Genomic DNA, 25031 nt, shown 5'->3' with positions numbered 1-25031 from the left:
AGAAAGTTCTACATGTTAGAATCCTGGAGAGACTCCCACAAAAGTTTTAGAAATACAGTAACACTGAGTTCAGGGAAAATAAATGACTCAGAGGTGCCTGCACAAAAGGGTGAGGGTCCATAAAAGATGCTCATCCTTATGCTTACATTCCACCAGAGGCATCAGAAACTAGCTCAAATCAATACTCCAAATCAATTTTAAGGTTTATTTTACTGTACACTCTCTTCCTGGCTCATCTCTATAGCTAATGCTGCAAGAGATGAAGCAAGAAGAGTTTATGTGGCTCTTACAGCAGAGTAAGTTTGGAGGGTTTCTCTACCCTGGGACACTGAAATTACTCTCTAAGGAACCAGAGCCCATCCCTGCTCTCATTCCTCTTTCAAGGATCCCCATTCTCTCCAGGTTATCCAGCCTTCCTGGGGCAGAGGTGACACTTACTGCAGGACCTTCAGGTTGGCCATGTGAGGCAGACAGAGGGCAAGTGTCACTGCTGTCCTGTCTCCAAAACCATTCCTTGATAACCTGGGAGAAGCAGAAGTGAAATGTTGCTGGCAGGGAAGCCCAGAGCCTCATTCCTCACCTGTGTGTCACCCCCACAGGGATGAGTGACCCCCATTCCTCACCCTTGTGTGCCTGGGACTGTGCTGAGAGGACCTAAAGTGCCCAATTCAAAGGACTTTGAGGGTGGGGGGAAGAAACAATGGGGTTTTGAAATCCTGCAGCAGAAGTTAAACAGGAAAGTAAAACCGAGTTGCACTTCCTGACTGAGTTACCTGAGCTGCAACTGAACTGAAATTGAACATTTTCATATGTGCCCTCAGTACACACACCCTAATCTGAAGGTTACAAGCACAGTTCCTGTAACTTTTCCTTATTTGTTATTTTAAAAGTTTATTTATTTAATATGGCAGGACACATAGATTCTTTAAACTGGTCTGGGATGGAACACCAAAAGATCTGACTGTGCAAAGCCTTTATCTGTCCACTTCCCTCCATTTTTGCAGCCACACAGATTAATGGTGATATCCTGGGCAACACAGGCAATGAGCAGCGCCTGACACTGCCTATGAACCTGCAGATTCAGCTCTGGAATCCATTAATCCAATGCAGACTGCACAGTTCTTGGAAATCTTCAAGAGAATCCAGCAACCAATCCCCAAACCCCCCACACCCAGCACCACACATTGCTGTGGTGGCAGCAGAGTTTTTACTCTGCTCTCACAAGAATCATGTGGTAAAACTGATCTTGGCTTTATCAGAGTCATATCTAATTTCTATGCCTTGACTTTTGCCCAGCTTCCCAAAAGGATATTTGAAATGACACACTTACAGTAACTCCTTGATGTGCTTGCAATGGGCAAGAGCTTCCATCAGCTTCTCCCCTCCATCAGGACTGGGACAGTTCCCTGAAAGACTGGAATAAACATGCGACTCTCAGTGACTAAATGAGAACCAGAATGTACCAGGTGAAGATATTTCACTCTCTGCCTGCTGTGATGGGAGACTCAGGCCCCTGGGAGATGGTCTGGGCATTTTTAGGTTCTTTTGCCAAGTGCTGAGTGACTGCTGGCCCTGCAAGGCCTGTGGGGAAGGAGCAGTTTTACCTCTCAGACAAAACTGAGAACTTCCTTTTCTAGCTCCAAGTCACTTCCAGGTTTTTAATTTCAAAGTTACCAGGCTTTCCCCAAGAGCTGAGCCTAACAAAGAGTCTGGATGCTCTAATTTCTGTTCCCTGGGAGAAGGAACAGTTTGAATCCATGTCTCAGCCTTGCACAGGGATTCCCACACAGGCTTCCCCACCATGGCCATGACCAAAACAGCTGAAGCAGAACAAAGGGACTCACTCAATTTTCTTCAGGTTTTGCATTTCCAGCAGGACAGCAGCAAGATTTATCAGGCCTGGATCTCCAATCTCGTTGTGGCTCAAACTTTAAAGAAGAGATGGAAAGCTGTGTTGTAAAGGAAGATGGTAGGCAAAGTGCAAGATCTTATTTAATGTGTCCCATTTGCTGGATGACACCTCAGGCCTTGCCAGCAGAATCAAAGAGATGTTTATCTCAACTATCTCACAAAAAATTAATAGGTGCTAATGAGGAATTTAAAAAAATTGCAAAGAACAATTAAAATCACTGGATCCTGTTGACAGGTGGGAAATTACTTCAGGCAGAATAGCAAGACAGGATGAAAACAGGTAGTTATTATTTTACAAATTGCTACAGCAGAGAATGGACACCATCTGGCAAGACAGAGAGGAAGAAAGGAGATCAAACCTGGGGTTGGCTCCAGTACAGATCTTTTCAGACAAATTCTGGGTCTGAGGCTCTCCCAGGACAGAAGGGAATCTCTAATACTATTCTGGATCCCAGGGAAGATTTAAATTCTGTTTAATCCATTTTCTACATGACTGAGTGGGGTAAGACCAAAGTTTCCTCTTCTGAACATCAAGTTCTGATTTCCTCTAGTGCAAGGTACCTCACACACGAGCACTTTGCAACCTCCCTGTTTTTATAGCAATACTGTGTACAAGCACACCTGGCTCTCTCCAAGTGCTGGCACTGGGGGTCACCTCTCTGCAGGAAAGAAGAAACTCACTTGATTTCCTCCAGGCTGTGCATTTTCCTCAAGGCTTCTGCGAGTCTGGAGCAGCCTTCATCACCAATGCTGTTGTGATCCAAGCTGGAAACAACATCCCCAGGAAAATGGAGATTTAGCTGCTGCTGCTGCTCAGCATCCCAGGCCAGAGGGGAGCTGCACAAACCATACTTACATAAACCTTCTCAGGGATGGCATCTCACAGAGCCCCAGCACGAGCTCAGGGATGGCAGCACTGCTGAGCTTCATGTAGCCCAGGCTGGAGGATGAAATAACAATTAATTCTCCAGGGACAGTGGTGCGAGCACTCAGCACAGAGGGGAGCAAAACAAGATGGGAGAGATGGGGGAGTGTGTTCTAATCCCTGGGAATAACTTCAGTTTTGCTCTTTAATGCAATTCTAATGGACCTGTCTGGATTCTGATAAAGTACCAACAGAACACAAAACCTCTGGAGCAAGAGCCCAGCTCCTTTCATTTAGGCTGATATAAACATGAGACTCAGTGACTAAATGGAGCAAAGTCCAGCAAGAGTCCAGCCCAGTCCTGCATGGAGCAAAGTGCCTCTGTGACCACAGGACAACAAGATCCATGCAAAAAAACCACTGCCAAAACATTTGATTCTCCACTGGAATTCCCTGCCACAGACTACTGTTCTGTCTCACTCACTGCTCATTGCAAATATAAAATAATTCGTGCTTCTTCCCTATCAGAAAAAGCACCTCTGTCCACTGTACATGCAGAAGAGAGGCTCCAGATTAACTGAAGCTTCTAGAAAGTCCTGGCAGCCTCTGGTCAGCCTGGTAACAACACACTCACTCACTTGAGTTCTTCAATGGCCTGGCAATTCTGCAAGCCTGAGATCAAATAATCAATTCCAGCTGGTGCAACGCTGCTGGAGGTCAGCCTGCAAAACAGCAAGGATCAGATGAGGAGATCAGGTCTCCTGATCAGCACACTGAGACAGGCAAACTGCCCCATCCCAAACCCCAGGCAGCACAGACATCAGGGACCAGCAAGGTTGGGGAGATTTCCACAGCCCTGGCCTGAGGATTGAACAAACAATAAAAGTGTGGAAAAGGTCCCAGCTGGACACACAAGCCCAAGGTCACACGTACCCAAACACCTTCAGCTCTGGAAGGGGCAGCAAAATCCTGACCAGCATTTCTGCCTCATCATCCTGGAGCTCCATGTGGGACCATCTGCAGGGAGGGAACAACAGCTCTGGGCTTTGTCCAGGGGTGGCACAAGGTCTGTGCTGAGCCACAGCTTTGCCCAGGGGTGGCACAAGGCCTGTGCTGAGCCACAGCTTTGCCCAGGGGTGGCACAAGGCCTGTGCTGAGCCACAGCTTTGCCCAGGGGTGGCACAAGGCCTGTGCTGAGCCACAGCTTTGTATGGAGTTGCTACAAGTTCCAGGGGTGGCACAAGGCCTGTGCTGAGCCACAGCTTTGCCCAGGGGTGGCACAAGGCCTGTGCTGAGCCACAGCTGAGGCACAGCAGGGCTGGGACCTTGAGGGAGGGACACAACACTGACACCTGGCAGGGTCCCACAGGAGCCCCAGCCATGGCAGGGGAGTGTTGCCTCTCTGGGCACTGGGAGATTGAGGGAATTTCAAAGGATATCCCACCAGGTCTATGGGTATTTCCTATTTTCCATTCAAGCACTCCAAGAGGGAACCCAAAGGCAGGGACTAGGACCCTGCCCTGGCCTCTCTCGTGCCCTGCTCAGAGGTGCTGCACTCACCAGGACAAGCTGCTCCCCTCCCTGAAACCCTTCACCACACCTGGTAACTCACCTCAGCCGCTGAAGCTGAGCACATTTCTCACAAAGCCTTTGGCAGAAGGAGTGCTGCATTTGTGGCTTGTACAGGCTCAGTCTGCAGGACACAAACACGGAACACAACTCAATGAGGAGCAGGAGAGCCCAGTGCAGCATCTGGTGACACGATTAGGGACAGAGCAGGGCTTTCTGAGCCCACCTGGGGCTCTCCTGCCATGTCCCATTTATGTCACAGTCCATGTAGAGAAACACAGCCCAGGACAAGGGCTGCCTGTTCCTCCAGCTGCACAAAAGGACAGGACACTGATGCTGCTCTCTCTGCACACTCAAGCAGAAGCCAGCATCTCTTAAGAGTCCTCAAAGAGCTCCTGATTGCTGCCAGGAAGGCAGATGGATTTTTTAGCATTGTTTGGGTCCAGCATGGGTGAAGGAGAGCAGCCCAAAGGACCATGCACATGCATAAGGATCCTTCCACATGTGAGGACTCTGAGACTGAACCCAGGGAGCCTCAGACACTCTGAAGGTATTTTTCATCCCAAATTCAAAGCAAGCAGAAAATAATGAGAAATAGTTGCCTTCTCACCTGCTGATGACTGATTCTGTCTTCTCCAGGCAGTGTGGGAATCTTATGACTAATTGGAAGAGGGTTTTATCTTTACATATCCTGAAAAGTTAGAGATTAGAGAACAGCATAAATCCGTGAACTCCTGAGGGAAGAAAATACTGTTTTCCATAGGAAAAATGAGGAGGAATGAATGGGACAGGGCACATGAAAGCTAATTATCCATCTCTGAGGAGGTTTGTAATGTTTAAACTAGCTCCAAAACCAGCCTAAACCAGGCACCCTTTGTCCCAATGGCAACCAGGAACATTTTCTCCTTCCCATTAAACCTTCTGAGCTGTGAGACCACAAACCTTCTAAAGCACTTCTACCCACCAACAATTTGGGTTAAAATTAGTTCAAGTGGGCAAATGGATCACAAATACCCTGGGGACAGTGAATTAACACAGAAAAACCAGTGTTGGCTTCAATCTCATTCCCTTAAGAGTATCAGGCTAAAAGAAAATATCTGAAAGACACCAGAGGTGCCACTCACATGATCTCAGTGATGCTCCCAGAGGCCTGCAGAGCCAGATCAAGCAGGTCCACAACTCTCTCTCTGCACACCCATGGCTCCTCTATGCTGCAAAGCAGAACACAGGCAGCCCTGCTTGATTCACACACTTGGATCCATCCCTGCCTCTCCAGCTCCACCCTCCAAATCCATGGAAAGGCTGCTTGGCTTAGCAGAGGAATGGCTGCATGGGACAGGGGCAGCCTGGGAGCAGGGAGAACAGCCCAGCTTCCCAGCAGAGAGGGGAGGATTTGCCAGCCAGGATGCTGTGGCAGCAGGAATGTGTCCCCAGGATGATCACCCTTCTCTGGGAGGCTGGCAGGGCTCTGCAGGGCCAGCACACCTTATGGCCAGAGCTCTACATGAGGCTCAGTGGGAGATAAAGCTTTATCTCCTTTGGCTCAAGGAGACAAAGCCAAACACCAATATCAGAGTCAGCCATGGGAGTTTCTCAGGCGAGTGCTCCCTGCCTTTGGAAGAAGCACAGCTCACTTTATTTTTAATGAAAGGAGATCTCAGAAGATCAGAGCAGTATCCACAAAATCACAATGACACAGTACCTGATTTTCAGCAGCCCCAGATCCTTCCTCAGGGAATGCAGGAGTCTTTCTGCAGCTTGGACTGTCATGTTGTTGTTTGAGGACCTAGAACCAAAGCTCAGTGTAATGAACAGCTCACAAATGAGCCCCCCAACGGGTCCAAGAGCCATTAACTCACGTGTACTCTGTCAGACCAGTGCACCTCTCCAGGAGCAAGAACAACTTTTCCAAGTGCTCTGGCTGAAAGTTGCACTCTGCCAGTCTGAAAGGATGAGAAAGAACAGCATTAAATCATCACAAACAGTTCAAGCTTTCTGAGCTGGAAACAACAGGCAGCACAGCCTAACAGAGAAAGAAGGATGGCATAAAAACCTTAAACAACTTTAAGGGTCTCCAAAAAAAGCAAAACTGTGGCAACATTCAAAAGCATCTGTTGAGATATTCTGATATATACCTGTGTACTATAATGTCACTGCTCCTTGTAGGACCCTGTCCTGTGACTGAGGAACAGCTACAGGTGCCCAGGTGAGGAGCAGAGAGTGGGGAAGCACAGAGAGAAAGGGAGGTGGGATCCTCTGTGATGTGACAAAGCTCTTCTCACCAGGTGAGCCCAAGGAAATGTATCAGCTATTAGTGCAAAATATCACCATGCCACGAGCAAAAAGAGGTTTTGTCTGTCTTGTGCCTCAAAAAAGGACCCCACCCTTACCAAAGAAATCACCCCAAAAGGTCTGTAACATCACCTCAGAATCTTTCTTGGGTCATCTCCACTTGCCAGCTTGATGATTAAAGTTGCTTTGGAGCACAAACTGCACAGAGAAGACACAAGTGTAAGATTAAGATGGAGAATTACTACTTTTCCCAGTGTTCAGAATTTAACGATACCAAACTGCAGAAAATAATCCAGCAGTGCAGTGACAGGTACCTGGCACAGCTCAGCCCTCCCTAAAATAAATCAGCCCAGGGAAATTCTTCAGTAAGGTCTCACACATGCTAAATTGGCAGCACGAAAGGCAATCCTGACCTATCCTGCTTTTATTTTATTTATAAATAAAATAAATATATATTTTATTTATCCTGCTTATATTTTATAGCTTTTATTTGCCTCCTCTGCGCTCTCTGGGGAGAGGTACAACAGGAGATTTTAGAGTGGCCCAAAGATTCAGCAGCCACATCTAACTGCAGGAATGGATGGAAGTGACCTGGTTAAAAGTGGTTGAGGACAGAGCAGCTGGTCCCATAGACACAAACACTGATAAGGCCCCACAGATGAGCAGCACAGCCCAGTCTCATGCCTGGAATCTGTGAGAAAAGCACTTTGTGCCAGAGCAACAGGCCCAGAGCCCGTGGGAGATTTTTGCCTGAGAGGAAAGGAGATAAAATGCAAATCCAAGTAAAAGAACATGGGAAAATTGCTTTCTATTGCGTCTGAAATCTCAACATACTGAAGAGAACCTTAGAGAGCAATGCTGGCTCCTGCCTTGAAGAGGTTCATTAACAAATAAATACATGACAATAATTGTTGGTACAGCTGAATATCTGTGCCTATACACAAAAATAACCTGGCCCTGTGGAATGGTAATTCTGCTTGGCACTTATGTAGGGCCATTTGAAATGGACATAAACCAAAGCTTTAGGTAGTTGAAAACATGGTCCTCATCATTCTTACCTGAAGGCCACAAATTTTCAATAATTAAGAGGAAAACAAGCAAGGAAGATTCAGAAATTAATGAAGAAAAGCAGTCACCTGACTTGCACTTCAGTGGTGTTTCCAGATGTGACAAAGGCATTTATGAGATGTAGGACTCCATCCTGAGAAATCCCGTTATGGCTGAGACTGCACAGAAGGGAAGGAAGGATTTTCACGTGTCAGGAGTCAGGGCTGCCCTGCTCCTCAGGCAGAGAAGCAAAACTCAAATTGGCACCAGAGACAGAGCAGTTTGTGGGGTGCTGGGCCCCTTCAGCTTTGCTTGGTCACTGAACTCAGCAGTGCAAATGCAAACAGCTAATGCAATTTTCCTCTTGCACTACAGAAGCAGCAGCAGCTGGAACATTTACTGCCCCAGCAGAAAGGGAAGGGGAGAGGATGGGTAGGGCACAGCTCAGCTCACAGCACCTTGGGAATTGAGTTACTCAGAGAACACCCAGAAGAGTGATGAACTGAAAGCTCTGGGGACTGGGTCAACTTCTGTCACCCACCCTGTGGCATTCAGATTCTCTGAAAAATCTCTTCACCCAGGATTTTTCTCCTGGGAAGCTGAGAAGCCTCAGAGGAAAAGGAAAACAATTCTTATCTCATTTGCTTCTCCTGTGTTGTGCTCATGTGGAATGTGTTTGGAGATTGTTTCATTGATTGTGTTCTGGTGTGAGCTGTTTTGGCTCAATGGCCTATCAGGGCCAAGCTGTGTCTGGAGAGAGTCACAAGTTCTCATTATTAGCTTTTTAGCATGCAGCAAGTATCTTTTCCATATTCCTTAGTATGGTTTAGTTTAGTATTCTTTAATGTAATATAGTATCATAAAATAATAAATTAGCCTTCTGAGAGCATGGAGTCAGATTCATCATTCCTCCCTGCCACAGGGGTCCCTACAAATATAATCCCACCCCACTCTGGGCATTGCTATTTCCTGCTGACACTGATAAAAAGACTTTTGCTTATTTTCAGCAGGTTTTGGATCAGACCCTGAGTCACCACAGCCTGGTGCTGGTAGTTCAGCCAGAGCTTTGCTCTCAAGGCAGGAGAGGGCAAGAAGCACAAGCAGCAGCACCCTCGAGGATCACAGAACAGCCTCCTGCTCCTTGGGTTCACTGTGTGCTCTCTTACTTGAGGGAACAGGTACCAGGCACTCGATGCAAGCGGTCCAAGAGGCACCTCAGGCCTTCATCCCCCAGCTGATTCCTGGAGAGACTGAAAGGCAGAAGAACAATGTGGGCACCCAAAACTCAGCCTTGGAAACAGGTTGCCCCAAGAGGTGGGGGTTTCCCCATGCCTGGATATTCGAGGCCTGGTTGGCCAGGGTTCTGAGAGACCTGATGTAGCTGAAGATATCACTGCTCATGACAGGGAGTTAGACTAGATGGACTTTAAAGAGCCTTTCCAAAAAAAAAAAAGAAAAAAAAAAGAAAAATGTATTCTATGTTTACTTTAAACAGCAATGGTCCTTGGAGAAGCTTTGAAGAAAAAACTCCAATTTCCTGCACATAAATAGTAGCTTAGCCAAAAAGTCTGTTTAAAACAAATCACTGCCTTATGAAATTACCTCATGCATAAGCTCCAGAGCAAGCTCAAATGAAGAGCTCAGGTGAAGCAACAAATGCCTCTGAACAGTAAAGGAGTGAAATCCCAAAGCAGCTGTCCCATCAGCTCAAAAGGACCTGCATAATTGCTAATTGATTGTGTTTCTCAGCAGCCTGAATGAGCACACACATGCCTGCAGACAGGCTGGGACACTCCAGGCACTGCTGAACCCACAAACACAGCTCTTCCCCTGTGACTCTGCTCAAGACCATGGCAACACCCCAAACCTCACTCACTCTATTTCTGCCAGCCAGCCGTGCTGCTCCAGGATGCTGCAGAGCTCCTCCACCTGCCCTTCCCCAATGGCACAGCCTGTCAGCCTGTGGGAGACAGCAGGAGGGTTAAAGCATGGCCAGCAACCAGCTCAGCCTGAGCACTGCCCACCTGCACCTTCACACCAGTCTCTGTGCAGAATTCACATTTTTTGCCATCTCCTGGTGCTGGGACAGAGACACTTTACAGCTCCTGTGCAGGGGCACTCCAGGGCCATCCCTCATCACACAGATGGTCATGTAGAGGTTATCCCCCAGAATTTGAGGCACACATTTGGAAAGTGCACTGATGAGGCCTCAATTCAGGTGCCCGTGCAGCAGAATTTGGTGCAACTCAAGATGATCATAAAGAAAAAAGGAGAAAAAGAAAAGCACTGACCTCTGCCATCTCAGTGCATCCAAATGGTTCTGAATTGCACCTAAGCAGATTAATTGAGCCCTAAAGCTTAGGGGCCTGAGCTCCTTGACCACCAGCCCATGAATTCTCAGTACAGGAGGCAATCTGGCTCCCTGCACTGGTGCTTCAAACCCACCCACAGAGGATTCCAGCCAGTGCTCTGTGTCAGTACCTGCAGGATGTCCTTTGGCTCTGTGTGCTTGCTCCTAAATGCAGGAAGGCATTTTCACTTGACCTGAGGCAGACACAAAGGACAGTCCTTCAGCACTGATCTCCAATGATGACAGGCTTTGTAGGGCTGTTATCTTTGGAGATCAGGGCTGGGCTCCAGAGCCCAAGTGCCTCACCTGACTTCCACAGCTCTGACCCGCTCACAGAGGTTGATGGAGTTGAGGAGTAGAACAGCACAATGTGGGGAAAAGGAGTTTTTCCTAATACTGTAAGGGAAGGGAAAGGAGAAACACTGAAATCAGCTCCTAAGAAAAGAGGCTCCCACACACACAGTCCAATTTTTCCATTTTGAGATCTTTCATTTTGAGACACAAAACATTGGAGACGTCCCATTTGACTCAGGATGAGGGAGCAAGGACCTAAAGCTTTGAGCATTGGCACTTAGTGCTCCTTTACCTAAAGGAGAGGCTCCTTTAGTCCCCTTTGCCTAAAAAGGGAGCACAGACCAAGGGCTTACACGGAACCACTCCTCCTTTGGGGCTGCTGGACTAGAGACATCCCAAATGGAAGCAACCTTCCGACTGGGCAAACTCAGTCTCATGAGACCCTGCAGCTCCTCCATGCTACAAAATCGTGTAAAACATGGCCAAGCTCCTCCTGGGCTTTTAGTGAAGGGTCCTTTTCCCTGATAGGGCTTCCCTGGCCTGGATTCCAGCCTGAAAAAGAAGTTTAAAAAAAGCCTGGCCATGGCACTTGGTGCTATAGTCTGGTTGAGGTGTTAGGGAAAAGGTTGGACTCAATGAGCTCAGAGATTTCTTCCAACCTCATTATTCTGTGATTCTGAATTGCCCTCTGCTAAATGTCATTAAAGTGCTGCTTTACTTCTAGAAACAAGAAAAGAATGGGTGTGAAAGCATTTCTGCGTTTTGTTTGCCTTGCTAGTTAGTTTACAATTACTGATTAATGCTCCTAAGATCTGCTGTGGTGTTAACACTTTCCAAACCAACATTTGAAAGCAGGGACCCCACACATTACCTCAGTAGTGTCAGATGACAGAAGAATGGCAGAAAGCTCAGTAATCTCTCAATGCTCTGGTCACTCAATGAATTTCCAGACAGACTGTAGAATATGGAAGGAAACAAAACCCAGGAGAAATTGTTTCAATCCCTAATTACTTCTGTAACATTTACATGGACATGCACACACAAATGGGCAAATTCTGTGAAAGGACATGTCCAGAAATGCCATGAGAATTGGGCAAGATTTAGTCCTTACAGCCTGATCTCTGTGTTTCTTTACATCCTGCAGCCAATCAACATTCCAGTTTCAGAAGTGTTACTTTTCCATTACTGTACATCCACAAAATGATGCTGCTGATGTCTTTCATGCAGGCAATAGGGGAATTATTTTTACTTGCTATTACTCAGTTTTTGTTCTGACCAACATTCTAATTCTCTTGGTGCCAAGCTCCTGCCTGGAGTCACCAGCCCTTGAGGAGCAGAGCTCATGGCTTGGTGGGCTAGGAGCTCTTGCTCTGGCTGTTCCACAAGCTGAGGTTTCGAGGAATAGATGACAACAAATGTTTCCAGACACAGGAATGAAGATCTTGAGAACACACACATGTTCTGGGGCCTTTACACACTGATGTGGCAGCCTTAGGAGAGGCCAAGTTCTCTCTGAAGCAGGACAGTAGAAAGTCTGGGTTTAGTTAAGTATCTGGGTGAGGATGTGGTGAGAGGAGAGCTGGTGTACACCAGCTGCCACCCTGAACATCAAATCTGGGGTTTGAACAGCAAATCTGTGTCAGGGCTTAGGGAGACAGACAGACAGACAGACTTACTGGATTTCTGTCAGCTGGGGACATCGAGCCAGTGTCTGGCACAGCCTGGTCACATCCTCCAGACCCACTCTGCACTCCCTGAGACTGAAGCAAACAAAGCACTCAGGAGCTGGACGTGCCCACAGGATGCCCCAGAGCCTCACAGCCCAGGACAAGGCCCATGGGGACCCTCTCACTTCCACTACACAGATTTTGCTACCCATAGTCTGGGACTAAGAAATCAAAGCAGATGACTTCACCAGCCCTGAGCTGACTGGAGAGAGCCAGTCCACCAAAACACCAATACTCTGGATATTCCTCCCAAAGAATACTTTGGGTATTGTGGCTCCCTCCCTAGAGCCACATCATTGGTGACTCAGTTGTCTCAGGAGACTGGAGAGCATCTTCCCCTGCTCAGCCCTGCCTGGGCTCTCCCAGAGGAAGGCTGGAATTGGTGCCTCCCCTGTCCTTCTCCAGGAAGGAAATCCTAGAAGCCTTTTTGGGTGACAACTGGCAGCTCTGTATGGGATGAATGTAGCACTCACACAGATCTCTCTCTCATTAATTATGGGTAGGAACTTCCTGTGCTGGAAAGCATGGCAAGCCCCTCAAACCAAGTAAAGATGCTATTATTACTATTAATTTTCCTCCTTGAGGAGACACAGCTGGAGGGATGGGTCAGTTCCACACACCACACTGCCCTAAAGACCCCCAGAACCACCTCTCCTCCAGTCCTGGTGCAAAGGGAAGCCAGGCTGCCATACCTGAAGCTTTGTCCTTTTCCTTCCTGCTTGGGCCGTGCCAGGGAGCCACTTCTCCATCTGCTGGTGCTGCTGAGGAAGGAACAGTTTAGCCCATGAGCTGTGCTGCTGTTCTGTAGCCAGCTCCCCGTGAAGGGGCTGAGGTGGTGGCAGTGGCCTCCTGTTCCAATCTACCTTCCCTACCACCTGCCATAATGAGGTTCAGCCCATCCCCAGAAGAAAAAGAGCTTTATTGGCCCTTTTCCAGCCTCCAGAGAGTTGTGCAGCCCCTCAGCACTTGGCATGCGCCGTGTCCTGGCCAGCAAGGAGGTGACTGAGCCTGTCTCAGCAGTGGGTGCTCCACTGTCACACACATCCTTTATGAAAAATCCTTTCTTTAGGATTTTTCCTCCTGAGAAGCTGAGAGGCCTCAGGAACAAAACATAAACATTGATTATTTGCTGCTGTGGAATGCAACAGGTGCATCTGTGATTGGCCCATGTTGGATGTTTGTAATTAATGGCCAATCACAGCCCAGCTGGCTCAGACAGAGAGCCGAGGCACAAACCTTTGTTATCATTCCTTTCTAGTCTATTCTTTGCCAGCCTTCTGATGAAACATTTTCTTCTATTCTTTTAGCGTAGTTTTAATGTAATATACGTCATAAAATAATAAATCAAGCCTTCTGAAACACAGAGTCAGATCCTCATCTCTTCCCCAATCCGAAAACCCCTGTGAACACGGTCACACTCCATGCCCTCCATCAGCCATGGAACAGCTCCCTGGGCTCCCCCCAGCCTGGCTGGAGTTTGGCTCTTCATAACACACCTCAGGGACCCACATGGCCCCTGCTGTTTAGAACCCGCCGAGGAGTTTAAAACACTTATGTGAGTGGGTATGATTTTACCTGACTCTTTCCCAAAAGGTCAGATGAACCACCTGGGGGTGTCCCAAGCTGTAACCAGAAAAGAACATCATCAGCATGGAGTTTGGCAACACAAGCTCCTGTGTCATCCCTAAAAACCCACAGCTTGAGGTTTTAAATAGCAAAATAATATAAAAAAGTACTCCTGGCCATACCTGAGGCTCATTGTTCTAATGTGTTCCAGTGTAGTTAATGATTGAGCTAAGAAAAACACAGAGCTAAGGGAGATCCGGTTGTTGTCAAACCTGCAGGAAGAAAAGATAAAACCACCTGCTGCAAGCAAAACTGATAAAAAATATCCCCACAGCACATCTGCTGCACAGATCCTTGTGCAGCACACCCTCTGTCAGTGTTTCCTGCTGCAGCTCTGCAGACACAACTCACTTCCATACATTTCAACTTCATCCTCACTTTTAGTGTTCAGAGAATGACAGAATAGTCAAGGCTGGAATGGGTGTCTAGAGCTGATCTGGTGAAACTCTCCTGCTCAGGAGGGTGAGCATGGAGGAGACAGCTCAGGACATTGAACAGCTGGGTTTTTATCACCTCCAAAGACAGCAAATTCACATTCTCTCAGAGCAACTTGTTCTAATGAGATTGCCCGTAAGTGGAACAATCTTGGTTCAATTAACCAAACAGGAACAATAAATATTTCTTTCAACAGTGCAGGATGGTGCCATTCTCCTTCAGCCAGTCCTGCACAGAGCACTTGCAGTGGGAGTGCAGGTGAAATGCCCAGATAAACAAACACCAGCCAGCACTGCAGGAGAATTCAGACTCCACCACTGAAGCTGGGTCTCCCCAGCATTTCCCTTCCTTCCAAGCTGTTCCCCTCAGGAGAGCAAGGGCTGCTCCCCCTCCCAGTGAGGGGAAATTCAGTGAGCTGCTGAAGACCTCAGGCAGTTTCAGACACAGGTACCTGACATGAAACCACCTGTCCCCTTCATGGGGGAATGAGCACAGAGCCTCTGGGGCACTGATCTCAGCCAAGCTTCAAATGGACTCAAATGCTCTGGGCTGGAGGTGGGGACAGAGCAGACAGCACAGTGCCCAACACACAATGTCCTGCACCGATTGTGAAGGGCCTTCCCAAATGTGCTTCCACAAACACTCCACAAAACCCAGCCCATGCATAAGGAAAAACCAGGAGCTACTCACTTGAGAGAACGTAGCATTTTCAGTTTTGGGAGGCACTGAAACAGCTGCAAAAGTCCCTCATCTCCCAGAAAATTCCCAGATAGGCTAGGATTTAAAGAAAAGCATTTAATTTTCACAGTAAAAACACCCACAGGCACCATCAGCTCTGTTATCTGCATGCACAGCCACACCTCCCACCAGGCTGTGCCTCTACCCCACTTTGTCTACAACACTAAGGGGCATTTTCTGAGCATTCCAAATAAATGCAGGAAAACACCAGGGGAGCTGAGGAGGACTCACTCCAGCTCAGAGATGTGGCCACATTCCTTCAGGACTGCACACACATTCTTCAGGTCACTGCCTTGAAGATTACAGTCTGTCAGTCTGTGGGGGGAAAAAAAAAGAAATCAATCATCCAGGTCTGCAGGATTTCAAATAAAGGTGGTAAACCTCACTCCTCTGAAAATCAGAGAATCAGTGAAGAGATAATAATGAAATTTAAAAATGCCTTGATGCTTAGCAGCTCCCACAGGGTGTCCAGGTGATGCCACCCCTGCCTGGCACTGCAGGTCCTGTGTCCTTGGTAAGGCACAGGGTGGCACCAGGTCCCAGCCCCTTGCCAGGGGCTCCAGCATTCCCTCCATCCAGGACAGACCCTGCAGCTCCCCTGGCAGCTGGAGAGTCCCAAGTCTCTTGTGATTCTCCTCTTAGAGATGTGAATTACATCTCTAAGATGTTACACTGGCAACAGGACCTAGAGATGGGACACAATGAAAACTGGCCATGGTACCTGATTTTTTGGGAGGTGGGTGGTCTCTGGCTTTCCTCTCCATGTTGTTGGCCATCAGTAGAGAACACAGGCTCTTCCCTAAGTGAGCACAAAAGCAGACAAAGGTGAAACTCTTCTGCTTTAACATTTTGGCAGATCCCTGGGGCCACCCTGGCTCCAGCCTGTATCTTGCCAATTGCAATCTCTCCTTTTCTACCCAAATATCTGAGCATACAGACAACTGGAGAGATGGGGAAAGAGATATTTCTGTCTAAGTTTTATGGAGAATTCAGCTTTTGCTGAATTTAGCTGAATTTTGCTGAATTTAGCTTTTGCCTAAATAAGTTTTGTGAAGAGCCTGTACAAAAATCTGACTATTCATAATTAAATGGAACGGTCTATGACTAACTAAACTGTAACCAAAAGCTACAATTATAAACAGTGAAACTATAACTAAATCTGACTATTCATGACTAAATGGAACATGCAAAAGCTAAAATATCAGAGTATGAAATGCCACCTGGTGCCTTAAAGGAGCCCACAGATTGCCTGTCTCAGGCTGTCACTCTCTCTCAAGCACAACCACTGGGCTATGCCTGCAAGGGTGCTGCTGTTTCTCTCTGGCTAAAAGGTGGAATGTAATTATTCCATGGGAAATGCTGTTTTACTGTGAGCTCAGTCCACAGAGGACAAGGGTATAGTGAACCTGAAATTCCAGGAGCAACAGGAAACCATTTCTTGGTCAAAATCTTTGGGCTGAGCTGTTTTAACCATAATTTTCTGAGGGGAAAAATTAACCTCCAAATATCCCACAATTTAGGAGTACCATGATCCAGAATGCAGAGTGTTCTGAACTCAGGGATCTGTGAATCTTTTCAGAATTTGGTGTGGCATTCTCTGCCTTTTGTACCCTCACAATTATCAGCTAGCACGGGTGTCATTGAACAGCCTGCTCTGCTCAGGGTGCTGTGGGATGAAACGTGCTGCTCTAGAGGCAGAAAACACTACAGAAGGCAGTGACAACTTTTCAAGGGGCTGAGAAAGCCAGGAGACAGCTCCACATTTAGATCTGGGGGTGGGGTGGGAGGCAGGAACTGCTGTGGAGTGTTGTGTTACCCTTGGTACCTACACAGGATGCCAGAACCAAACAGGATGCTGAGATAACGCCATTTGTGCACACACAGCCTACCTAGGAGGAAGGGAAGCAAACTCCCTGTCTTCTCTGAACCTCAGCACTGCAGTATCACGAGAAAGGCTGTGAGGAAGAGAAGTAATCAGTCAATGTCACGGTTTGGTTATTTACAGGACTTCTTGTTTGGTTTTGTTCTGCAAAACTCTGGTGTCACCAATCATTTGTGCTTAAAACACTCCCAAAGCAAGAAAAAACAAATCTCCATCAGCTTTAAACTCTGGTTGGATCAAATCATGCAGTATCTGATGGTCCAGTTTCTCTGAATCACTAGACAAAGCACACACAAAATTGCTGTACTTGAGTGTGTTTTCAAGTGAAAGTAACAGAGGAGAAAGAACTTCAGTGCTGCTCCAGGAGGTGTCACCAGTTCTCACACTCTGCAGAGATCCTGGCTCCAAAACTCCCCATGGCAGAGAGCAGGGAAGCATTTTAAAACACCCCATGCACTAAAGGACAGAGAGTTTTGCAAGCACCCAAATTGCGGCTGATGGCCTGTTGTCATCTTATTGTCATCAATTCCAAACCTCCTCAGTGGCTTCTCATGGACAGCTCCTCACAGCACTAACTCCTTCTCAGCACACCCAACAAACCCCAGCTCCCCTCCAGGTGCTCACCCACTCTTTTATTGCACTCATCCTTATGGGACACAGCTGGGGCTGTTCAGGGCAGCCCTGTTCCTAATCCTTGGTAATTGGTACAGCTGCAACTCCTCAGGGGTGAGATTGCCTTCTGCACTGTCTCTGTTCCCTTATCCCCCCACCATGGCCCTGCAATCAGCTCCCAGCAATGCCACCAAGGGTCAGGGACCACCTTGGGACACGCTCTGCACCCACCCCACACCCGAGGTGACCCCACAAAACCCTCAGAATGCAACTCCAGGCTGGGGATTAACCCCAGGTGTGGCTCCAGAGCCACGTACCTGACCTGCAGCTCCATCACCTCCTGGCAGGAGAGTGCTGACTGCAGCAGGCTGCACAGGCCACTGACAGAGAGGCGGTTCTGGCTGAGACTGGGAAAGAAAAAGGCAATTAACTGGGCCCTGAAATCCCACAGGATGGCCTGTGGAGCAGCCACCAGTGCTCTGCATGCTTGGAACCATTTCCCTTCAGAAGAGGGAGGTTGGTTTTGTGCAAGGCAACACTTACTTCAGCTGCTTTGAGATTGATAGACAGGGGAGGCTTTTCAGCAGACAACTGCAGCCTTCATCTCCAAGCTTGTTGCCTGATAAACTGAAGCATTTTCCAGTTAGTGGGGACTGACTGGAACAGTAAAAACAAAGCCCTCAAAACCTGCTTGCTTTCCCTTTCCTACAATGTTTTTTTGCCTGGACTGTTCTGTCTCAGATCAGTCTTCCCTGCTTATTTCTGCATCAACCAACTTCAGACAGAAAGTTTTAGCCCTTGGGCAACGTAATTCATGTTTTAGACCCAAACCATCTTGCTTTAGAAAAATCTATGCTCTTTAAGGCCCTTTACAACCCAAACCAGCCTGTGATCCTGTGATCCCCTGCTCCCACACCCCCTGCCTACAGGCACTGAACAGGAGGGAAAGGAGGCACTCACTCCACTTCAGAGAGACAGGGACAGCTCTGGAGAATGGCCACAATCGTCCTGGCATGCTGGGAGAGCAGCCTGTGGTCCTGCAAGCTGTGAACAGGAAGGCTTGGTGAGCACTGAGGGCATGGGGGTGCCCCTGGCTGGGCTGGACAGGGTTTCTAGTGTCATCTTTATTTACTGATTCAGGTTTATTTCAAGTTTTTCCACATGTGGAAATATTCTCTGTCCTTAAGGATGAACACATCTGCTTCTCTGGCCCTTCTATAGTACCTGCCATCTGCAAACCACATGCACCAGCAGGACTCTATGTGTCTACTCTTACCATAAATTCACATGTCTAGCTGGAATTAGGTGTTCTTTATTCTCTTCCAACTTCAAATCCAGAGATCTGCAAACAAGCAAAATATTTTGGCTTTTAATGGGCTTTCATGAACTATCTGACAGCTTGGGTCCCAGTTAATATTTCCCAGCAGAAACCACCAGGTCTGTGTTCTGTGAATTTTTTGCAATAGAACCATGGCACCTGAAGCTTACCCAGGCTCCAAGGAGATGCTTTTGTGGGGCTGGCTGTGGGGTGTGTGTGCAAACCCAGACATTTCTGGTTACATTTCCCATTGCTCAGGCAGCTGCAGGGGCAGTGGGCACCAGCTGTGCTGTTATTGTGGTTTATGGTGACACTTCAATCAGCACAACCCAACACAGCATAACCACAGTGCAGTGTCTCACCTCTGAGCTCTCCCAGACGTGCCAGAAAAATGAATAACCATGGTGTCCCCCCTGAAAAAGAGATCTAGGTCAGTATCAGGTCACACACTGAAAAAGACCGGGCCAGGATTTTTTTTTTTTGCAGTTTGTTGGAAAGAGATTCAGTAGAAATTCCCTTCCAGCAAGAAAATTAAGAAAAAGCCATATGCAATTTGAGTTACACCAGGGATTACTTTGGCCTGTTAACCTTAGAACATAAGACAACCACAAGAGCCAGGATGATTTAAAAAAATCTACCCTTTGTCATCCCAGACACATGAAAATCCCAAACCCTGCAATTTAAAGGAATGCACACATTCCTTAGAGCTAAATTCACACATTTTCACTGAACTTAGCTGACTCATAGCAAATGTATGCTAGTTAGTAAAGAATTTCCTTTCTGATATATTGCAGAGCTTAGAAGCAAATTTAAATTCTGTTATACAAGAAGAAATATCACACCCTGCAAATGGTTTTATAGACCAAGGATAAAAAAAACTTATTAAAAATACAAAGAGGAAGTACATGGTATGAGGAATTCACATTTTGTTTCCAATAGAAAAGAAAAAAAGGAGTCAAACTGATTTTTGTTCACCTCAATTAGCTATTAATTAAGCTGAAAAAGTGTCCATTTAAAGTCAGCATCTAAAGAGACAACCTGCTTGCTTTTGTAAGAGCTCCCATTATTGATACCTGGCACAGAGTTCAGTGACATTTTGACACACGATGCCTTCCTTTGCCAGACTGAGAACAGCATTCAAGGAAAGATGGTTGTTGCTCAGGCTGTGAACATGAGGAAAAATAGAAGCTCAGCTGCTGGATGCCACAGGATGTTCTTTTGTTACACAAATGCCCTGTGCTCTGTCCCCAAACATCCTGAAACACACGATCTTTTAATAAGGGTATTTCTGAAAAACTTCTGAAATTTCCATCTAGGACTCAACAAAAGCATTATCAGATTTTTATCAGTTCTTTCTCTGCAAGCTGTAGCTCCCACAAATTTAGACTCAGAGATAACTCTTCCATGTGCAGCAGAATGATCACTAACCAGTTTTGGGTTAGTTAGTGGAGGTAGTTCACACCTTCATGACTGCACCACTGATCCACAGTGCAGTTCAACTCCCACTACAACAAATCCAATTTAATTACGGCTTGTTAAAGCAGGGAGGCCTGAACACAATCCTCCAGCCTCTGAGGGTTTATTCTTTAATTGCACATTTGTTCTGTTTCATTACTTGTTGGACCTCATTAGATGTGAAACACCTCTCTGCCAGCTCTGGATGGCCACAGGCTCCTTTAGAAGGAGCAGCACAGGAGAAAAAGGCTGTGGAAAGGCTGGGAAGACTCTGATGGAGCCATCCTCCCTAAATCAGAGAGAGATATCTCAACCTGAACCTCACCAAGGGGAACAGAAGAGGGAAAGTCAAGCTGGGCACTGAGCTGAGCACATGCACTGTAATTCCTGCAGAGGTGTCAGTGGTGCCAGGATGTCACAGACATCTTTTATAAAAAATCTTTACTTTAGGATTTTTCCTCTTGAGAAGCTGAGAAGCCTCAGGAACAAAATGTAAACACTGATTATCTGCTGCTGTGGAATGCAACAGGTGGATCTGTGATTGGTCTCATAGAGTTGTTTCTGGTTAATGGCCAATCACAGTGAGCTGGCTTGGACTCTGTCTGAGCCACGAGCCTTTGTTATCATTCTTTCCTATTCTATTCTTAGCTAGCCTTCTGATGAAATTCTTTCTTCTATTCTTTGAATATAATGTAATGTAATATATATAATAAAATGTAATATATATAATAAAATGTAATGTAATATATATAATGTAATATATATAATAAAATAATAAATCAAGCCTTTTGAAACATGGAGTCAGATCCTCATCTCTCCCCTCATCCTAAGACCCCTGTGAACACCCCCACACCAGGACTCCCTTGGGATGATTTTAAAAGAATTAGAAAAGAACTGTGAGGCTGAGCCTGCCTCAAACTGAGCCCAGCACAGCCCTGCTGGCACTGAAATGTTTGTGCCTCAGCTTGGTGCCCCACATCTCTGTGCAATGCCTGGCTTCACAGTAGCCAAGGTTTAAGCCTTTTTTACTCACTCTACTTTCTTCAGCTTTTCCATTTTGGAAAACAGGTCCATCACCCTCTTCCCTTCTGGATCCCGGATCCGGTTGCCCTGCAAGCTGCACAGGATTCACCCTCATTAGTAGCCCAAGGAAGGGATGGTGGATTTATGGTCATTGCCACAAGACACTCACTTTATTTCCTCAAGCTGGAGGCACTGGGATGCAGCCTGGACCAGGTTAGTCATCCCCTCAGCTGTGATGCACCCGCCTGTCAGCCTGGAAAGGGAAAGAATCACTCAAACCAAGCAGAGGGAGGACTGGAATCCCCTGCAGCACATGGCAAGCCTGTCCCAGACCCCTGCCTGCCCCATGTGTCCCCCATACAGACACAGAGGCAGCAGCCTGGCTCTGCCACCTGAACCAGCTTCATACTCCTTTTCCAGCAGGGTGACACGACTCTGCCCTTGGTGCCAGCATAAAGCCAGAGCCACATGTGTCTGTGCTGCTCTGTGTGGCACTGTCACCCTCACCCTGCACAGAACAGACCAGCCTGGGGTGAGCCAAAGTCATTGAGCAGAGGACACACTCAGGAAGAAGAGGTGCTAGAAGCAAAGACTTACTCCAGTTTCTTCAGGCTCCCCATTCCTCGTAAACCCTTCGAAAGAGCAGCAGCAAAGTCATCACCACATCTCCTGCTACGAAAGCTAAAATGTGAAGAAAAGGGGAAAAAGGCAAACACACCAAAAGCTGATATTCTCATTTGCTTGCAGGATTCACCCTTCCTTCATATTGAAAAGAAATGCCTATTATCTTCCCTCTTGTCTAGTGCATTAACTACCCCGCTGTTCACCTTAATCAAAATGGAAAAACAAATAAAAATATAGCCAGAATGGTTTTATCACCTTATTATCCTTCAATCACTCATAAATTCATTATTTCATACATTTCTGCAGTACTGAAGTGATGCTGCTCTGATCAAATTTTCTCACATCATCTCTGTCTCTGTCCTAGAACAACCTTGAGGTTTGACCTCCCAATCCCTTCTCCCCACCCATCAACCCACAGCACTCACTGTGTTTACCTCAAGTGTTCCACATTTTTACAGCCAGACAGAACCTCCAAACATTCAGTGTCCACCAGACATCCTGCAAAATCCAAACAAATCAAGTCCTGGCCCGAGTTTATGACAAAAACCAAAGCCGACATGTCCAGCGTTGTCAGTCTGAAGTTTTTAAACTCATACTTGAAATTCAGCAGGCTCCCAATGTGCTGGGCTACCTCGAGGTTTTGGGTTTCAAAGGTGCAGTGGCAGAGCTCAAGGACCTTAGGCCCTGACAGATGAGTGGCTGCCAGTTTCTTGAGAGACTCCAGGATCACATCCTGCTTTTCCTGCACCCAAGCTTCATCTTGCTCTGCCAGCAGCATGAGGAATGTCCTGCACTCTCTTGATGACAAACCCGAGAGAAATATGTGAAAACTCTCCATAAATTCGGTCTTTGTCTCATTCTTTAAAGTCCACTTTGACTTCAAGAAGAACTTCTTCTTCAGGTAGTTCTTGTCCACCCTCCTGCTCACCATGAGACACAGTGCTGCAAAAAACTCCTGCAAGCTCAAGTGCACAAAGGCATAGCCAGCCTCTGGGCAGGTGCCACTCGTCTTCACCTCAAAGACAGTCAGCAACCCATGCAAGGAAGCAAATTCCTTCACGTCCTCAGGAATGTCGTGGACATAAAATACAAGTTTCTTCTCTTCCAGGCCTCTCAGTGCAAGGTCAAGCAGACCCAAAATGGCCTTTTTGTTACAGTTCACCTGAGTCTCCTCATCACCTGCACACTCTCCTTGCTGCTTGTTCAGGAAGATGAGAAACATTTTGATATAAAACTGTGTCATGGTCTGAGGAAGCTCCACGCTCATCTGGTGTTTGAGGAACAGATACTCCAAGCAGATGCACACAATGTTACACAGGGCAGGGATGAGGCACATGCTGAGGAGTTTGGTGCTGCTCTTCACGTGAGCAATAGCTCGTTCTCGGAATGAATGCTGACAGAAATAGTGGCTGACATATTCCTCAACCTTCTTATGGTCAAATCCCCCAATTTCTGCCAACACACTTACTGTGCATAACAGGAAGTCAGGCAGCCTCTTGGGGCGGCTGGTGACCAGCACTGTGCATCCAGGCAGGAGGCTCCCGTGGCAGAGCTCTGCAAAGAGCTGGGATATGGACAGAGGGGAGGTCAGAGCTGGGCCTCTCTTAGAGGAGGACGACACGTCCATGTTGGCTGCAAACTCATCCAGCCCATCAAAGATGATCAGAGTCTGCTGGGCGTTCTCCAGCAGGCCCTGGAACACGGCGTCAGGGCTGTCCTCCGGCTGAAGGAACATGTCAAACAAAAGCTCCTTCAGGGTCAATTTCCTCTTTAACAAATTCAGCTGCCGAAACTCAAACAGGAAAGTGAAAAGAAACTGAGGTAGGACACCTTCTGCCCATTTCTGGCAAATCCTGTGCATTAGCCTGGTCTTGCCTATCCCTGGTTTCCCAAACAAAAAGATCACCTTGGTCGTGTGCGACGGGGCCTCGCTGCAGAGCAGGTCTGACACTTTCACAGCTGTGTCTGCACATTCCTCTGCCTCAGCAGCACCTGCCAGGCCCTCCTGGGCTTTCTCTGTTCTCTCTTTAAAGCGAGGGGCTTTGCTCTGGTGAATGACAACGTTGACAAAGGTTTGGTTGAAAGGCAGGGGCTGTGTTTGCTCCTGTGCTTCTGCTGCTCTCCTGCTTCCGTACCTCTGGCGGATGGAACTGATGAGGAGATGCCTGTAGTTCACACATGCATCTAAGAGAGAAGACAACAGAGAGGGTATGAGGGTGAAAACTTAATTTTGAGTCACTACAGATCCAAAATACTACCACTCATAGACGGAGAAACAATGGCCCTGATCAGAGATTGCTGGGTAGAAAGGACAAATTTTGAACTCCTGAAAATAACACATAACTCCTCCTAATTTTTCACAGGGGCCAAAGAAGAACAACATTCAGGAAAAAGATGAGACAGCTTTATATGAAAACTGAATCTTATTATCTCTAAGATGATAATTAGGTATCTGTGTATTATGCATATTATTCCCTGTTCACCAGCTCCCTCTTCACCCATGCTGGCCTCCTAAAGCTGGAAGTTGGTTTCCTGGGTGTTTCTGCAGGGGTGTTAAATAGGTCCTTTCCTCAGAGAGAAGCCCAGCACAGCTTCTGGAATATCCACATACCCAGCCTTCGCCGTTTGGCGTCTTTGTCACTCCCAGAGCTGCTGCAAGGGCAAGGGCGAGCGGAGCCTGGAAATGGAAAGGTCAGAACCACGTCAAAAGAGTATTTTGAATGGCAGCATGTTAAACTGGGCAATACTCTCCAGCAAAGCATCTGGGGAGCTGGAGAGGAAAAACTGGACAGACAAAACTATTTGTAAACTCAGGCTGAGATTACAGAATTGCTTCTTCTGAGATGGGCCACAAACACCTGGCTGGTGAGATTTTGCTGGGTGGGTGAGGCTCTGTTCCTTGATTTGAACAGAGGAACTGCTTTGATATCCTGGGGACCATGGCTGGGAATATCTGTGCCTGGGGAATGCAGGGCCCACAGATTCCCAGGGCTGTTTGTAGTAGCTCATTTCCTGTTTTTTTATGATGGACTGTCAGATGGAAAGAATGGACAGAGCTGAAAGAGGCACATGTCTTCCTTGACTGGTCTTAGTAACTTTCAGCACAATTTTCAAATTTCCATTCCACCAGCAACTGGTGAGACGCACTCACTAGGACAGACAGCAGCTGGCAGCAGTCTGAATGCAGAACAAAGATCACTTTTTTCTGCTCTTTTTCAACATCTTAGACCTGCACATGACAGACAGGACATTCGCGTGACATC

At 47.1% G+C, this 25031-nt stretch overlaps 1 protein-coding gene across 1 annotated transcript in view; it reads right to left on the bottom strand.

The window, feature by feature from the left end:
• NLRC5 (NLR family CARD domain containing 5) overlaps positions 1–25031 on the bottom strand; it is a 34932-nt gene that overhangs the window by 4098 nt on the left and 5803 nt on the right. Inside the window, exons 5-42 of the mRNA XM_064723460.1 lie at positions 24380–24445; positions 22203–23952; positions 21742–21825; positions 21314–21397; positions 21155–21238; positions 19740–19829; positions 19029–19079; positions 18625–18690; positions 18309–18392; positions 17892–17975; positions 17666–17755; positions 16744–16809; positions 15576–15653; positions 15086–15169; positions 14807–14890; positions 13804–13893; positions 13631–13678; positions 12748–12816; positions 12005–12088; positions 11200–11283; positions 10341–10430; positions 10166–10228; positions 9561–9644; positions 8851–8934; positions 7774–7863; positions 6770–6835; positions 6205–6288; positions 6048–6131; positions 5470–5556; positions 4956–5036; positions 4389–4469; positions 3710–3793; positions 3415–3498; positions 2768–2851; positions 2593–2676; positions 1845–1928; positions 1331–1414; positions 439–522 (exon numbers count right to left, since the gene is read on the bottom strand). Coding sequence (XP_064579530.1) covers positions 439–522; positions 1331–1414; positions 1845–1928; positions 2593–2676; positions 2768–2851; positions 3415–3498; positions 3710–3793; positions 4389–4469; positions 4956–5036; positions 5470–5556; positions 6048–6131; positions 6205–6288; positions 6770–6835; positions 7774–7863; positions 8851–8934; positions 9561–9644; positions 10166–10228; positions 10341–10430; positions 11200–11283; positions 12005–12088; positions 12748–12816; positions 13631–13678; positions 13804–13893; positions 14807–14890; positions 15086–15169; positions 15576–15653; positions 16744–16809; positions 17666–17755; positions 17892–17975; positions 18309–18392; positions 18625–18690; positions 19029–19079; positions 19740–19829; positions 21155–21238; positions 21314–21397; positions 21742–21825; positions 22203–23952; positions 24380–24445 — 4702 coding nt within the window. The remainder of the gene's footprint in view (positions 1–438; positions 523–1330; positions 1415–1844; positions 1929–2592; positions 2677–2767; positions 2852–3414; positions 3499–3709; positions 3794–4388; positions 4470–4955; positions 5037–5469; positions 5557–6047; positions 6132–6204; positions 6289–6769; positions 6836–7773; positions 7864–8850; positions 8935–9560; positions 9645–10165; positions 10229–10340; positions 10431–11199; positions 11284–12004; positions 12089–12747; positions 12817–13630; positions 13679–13803; positions 13894–14806; positions 14891–15085; positions 15170–15575; positions 15654–16743; positions 16810–17665; positions 17756–17891; positions 17976–18308; positions 18393–18624; positions 18691–19028; positions 19080–19739; positions 19830–21154; positions 21239–21313; positions 21398–21741; positions 21826–22202; positions 23953–24379; positions 24446–25031) is intronic.

This window comes from Zonotrichia leucophrys, chromosome 11 (assembly GCF_028769735.1).
Source record: "Zonotrichia leucophrys gambelii isolate GWCS_2022_RI chromosome 11, RI_Zleu_2.0, whole genome shotgun sequence".
Taxonomy (NCBI): domain Eukaryota; kingdom Metazoa; phylum Chordata; class Aves; order Passeriformes; family Passerellidae; genus Zonotrichia; species Zonotrichia leucophrys.
The sequence above is the reverse complement of the archived record's forward strand: the minus strand, read 5'-3'. Positions and strand labels throughout refer to the sequence as shown.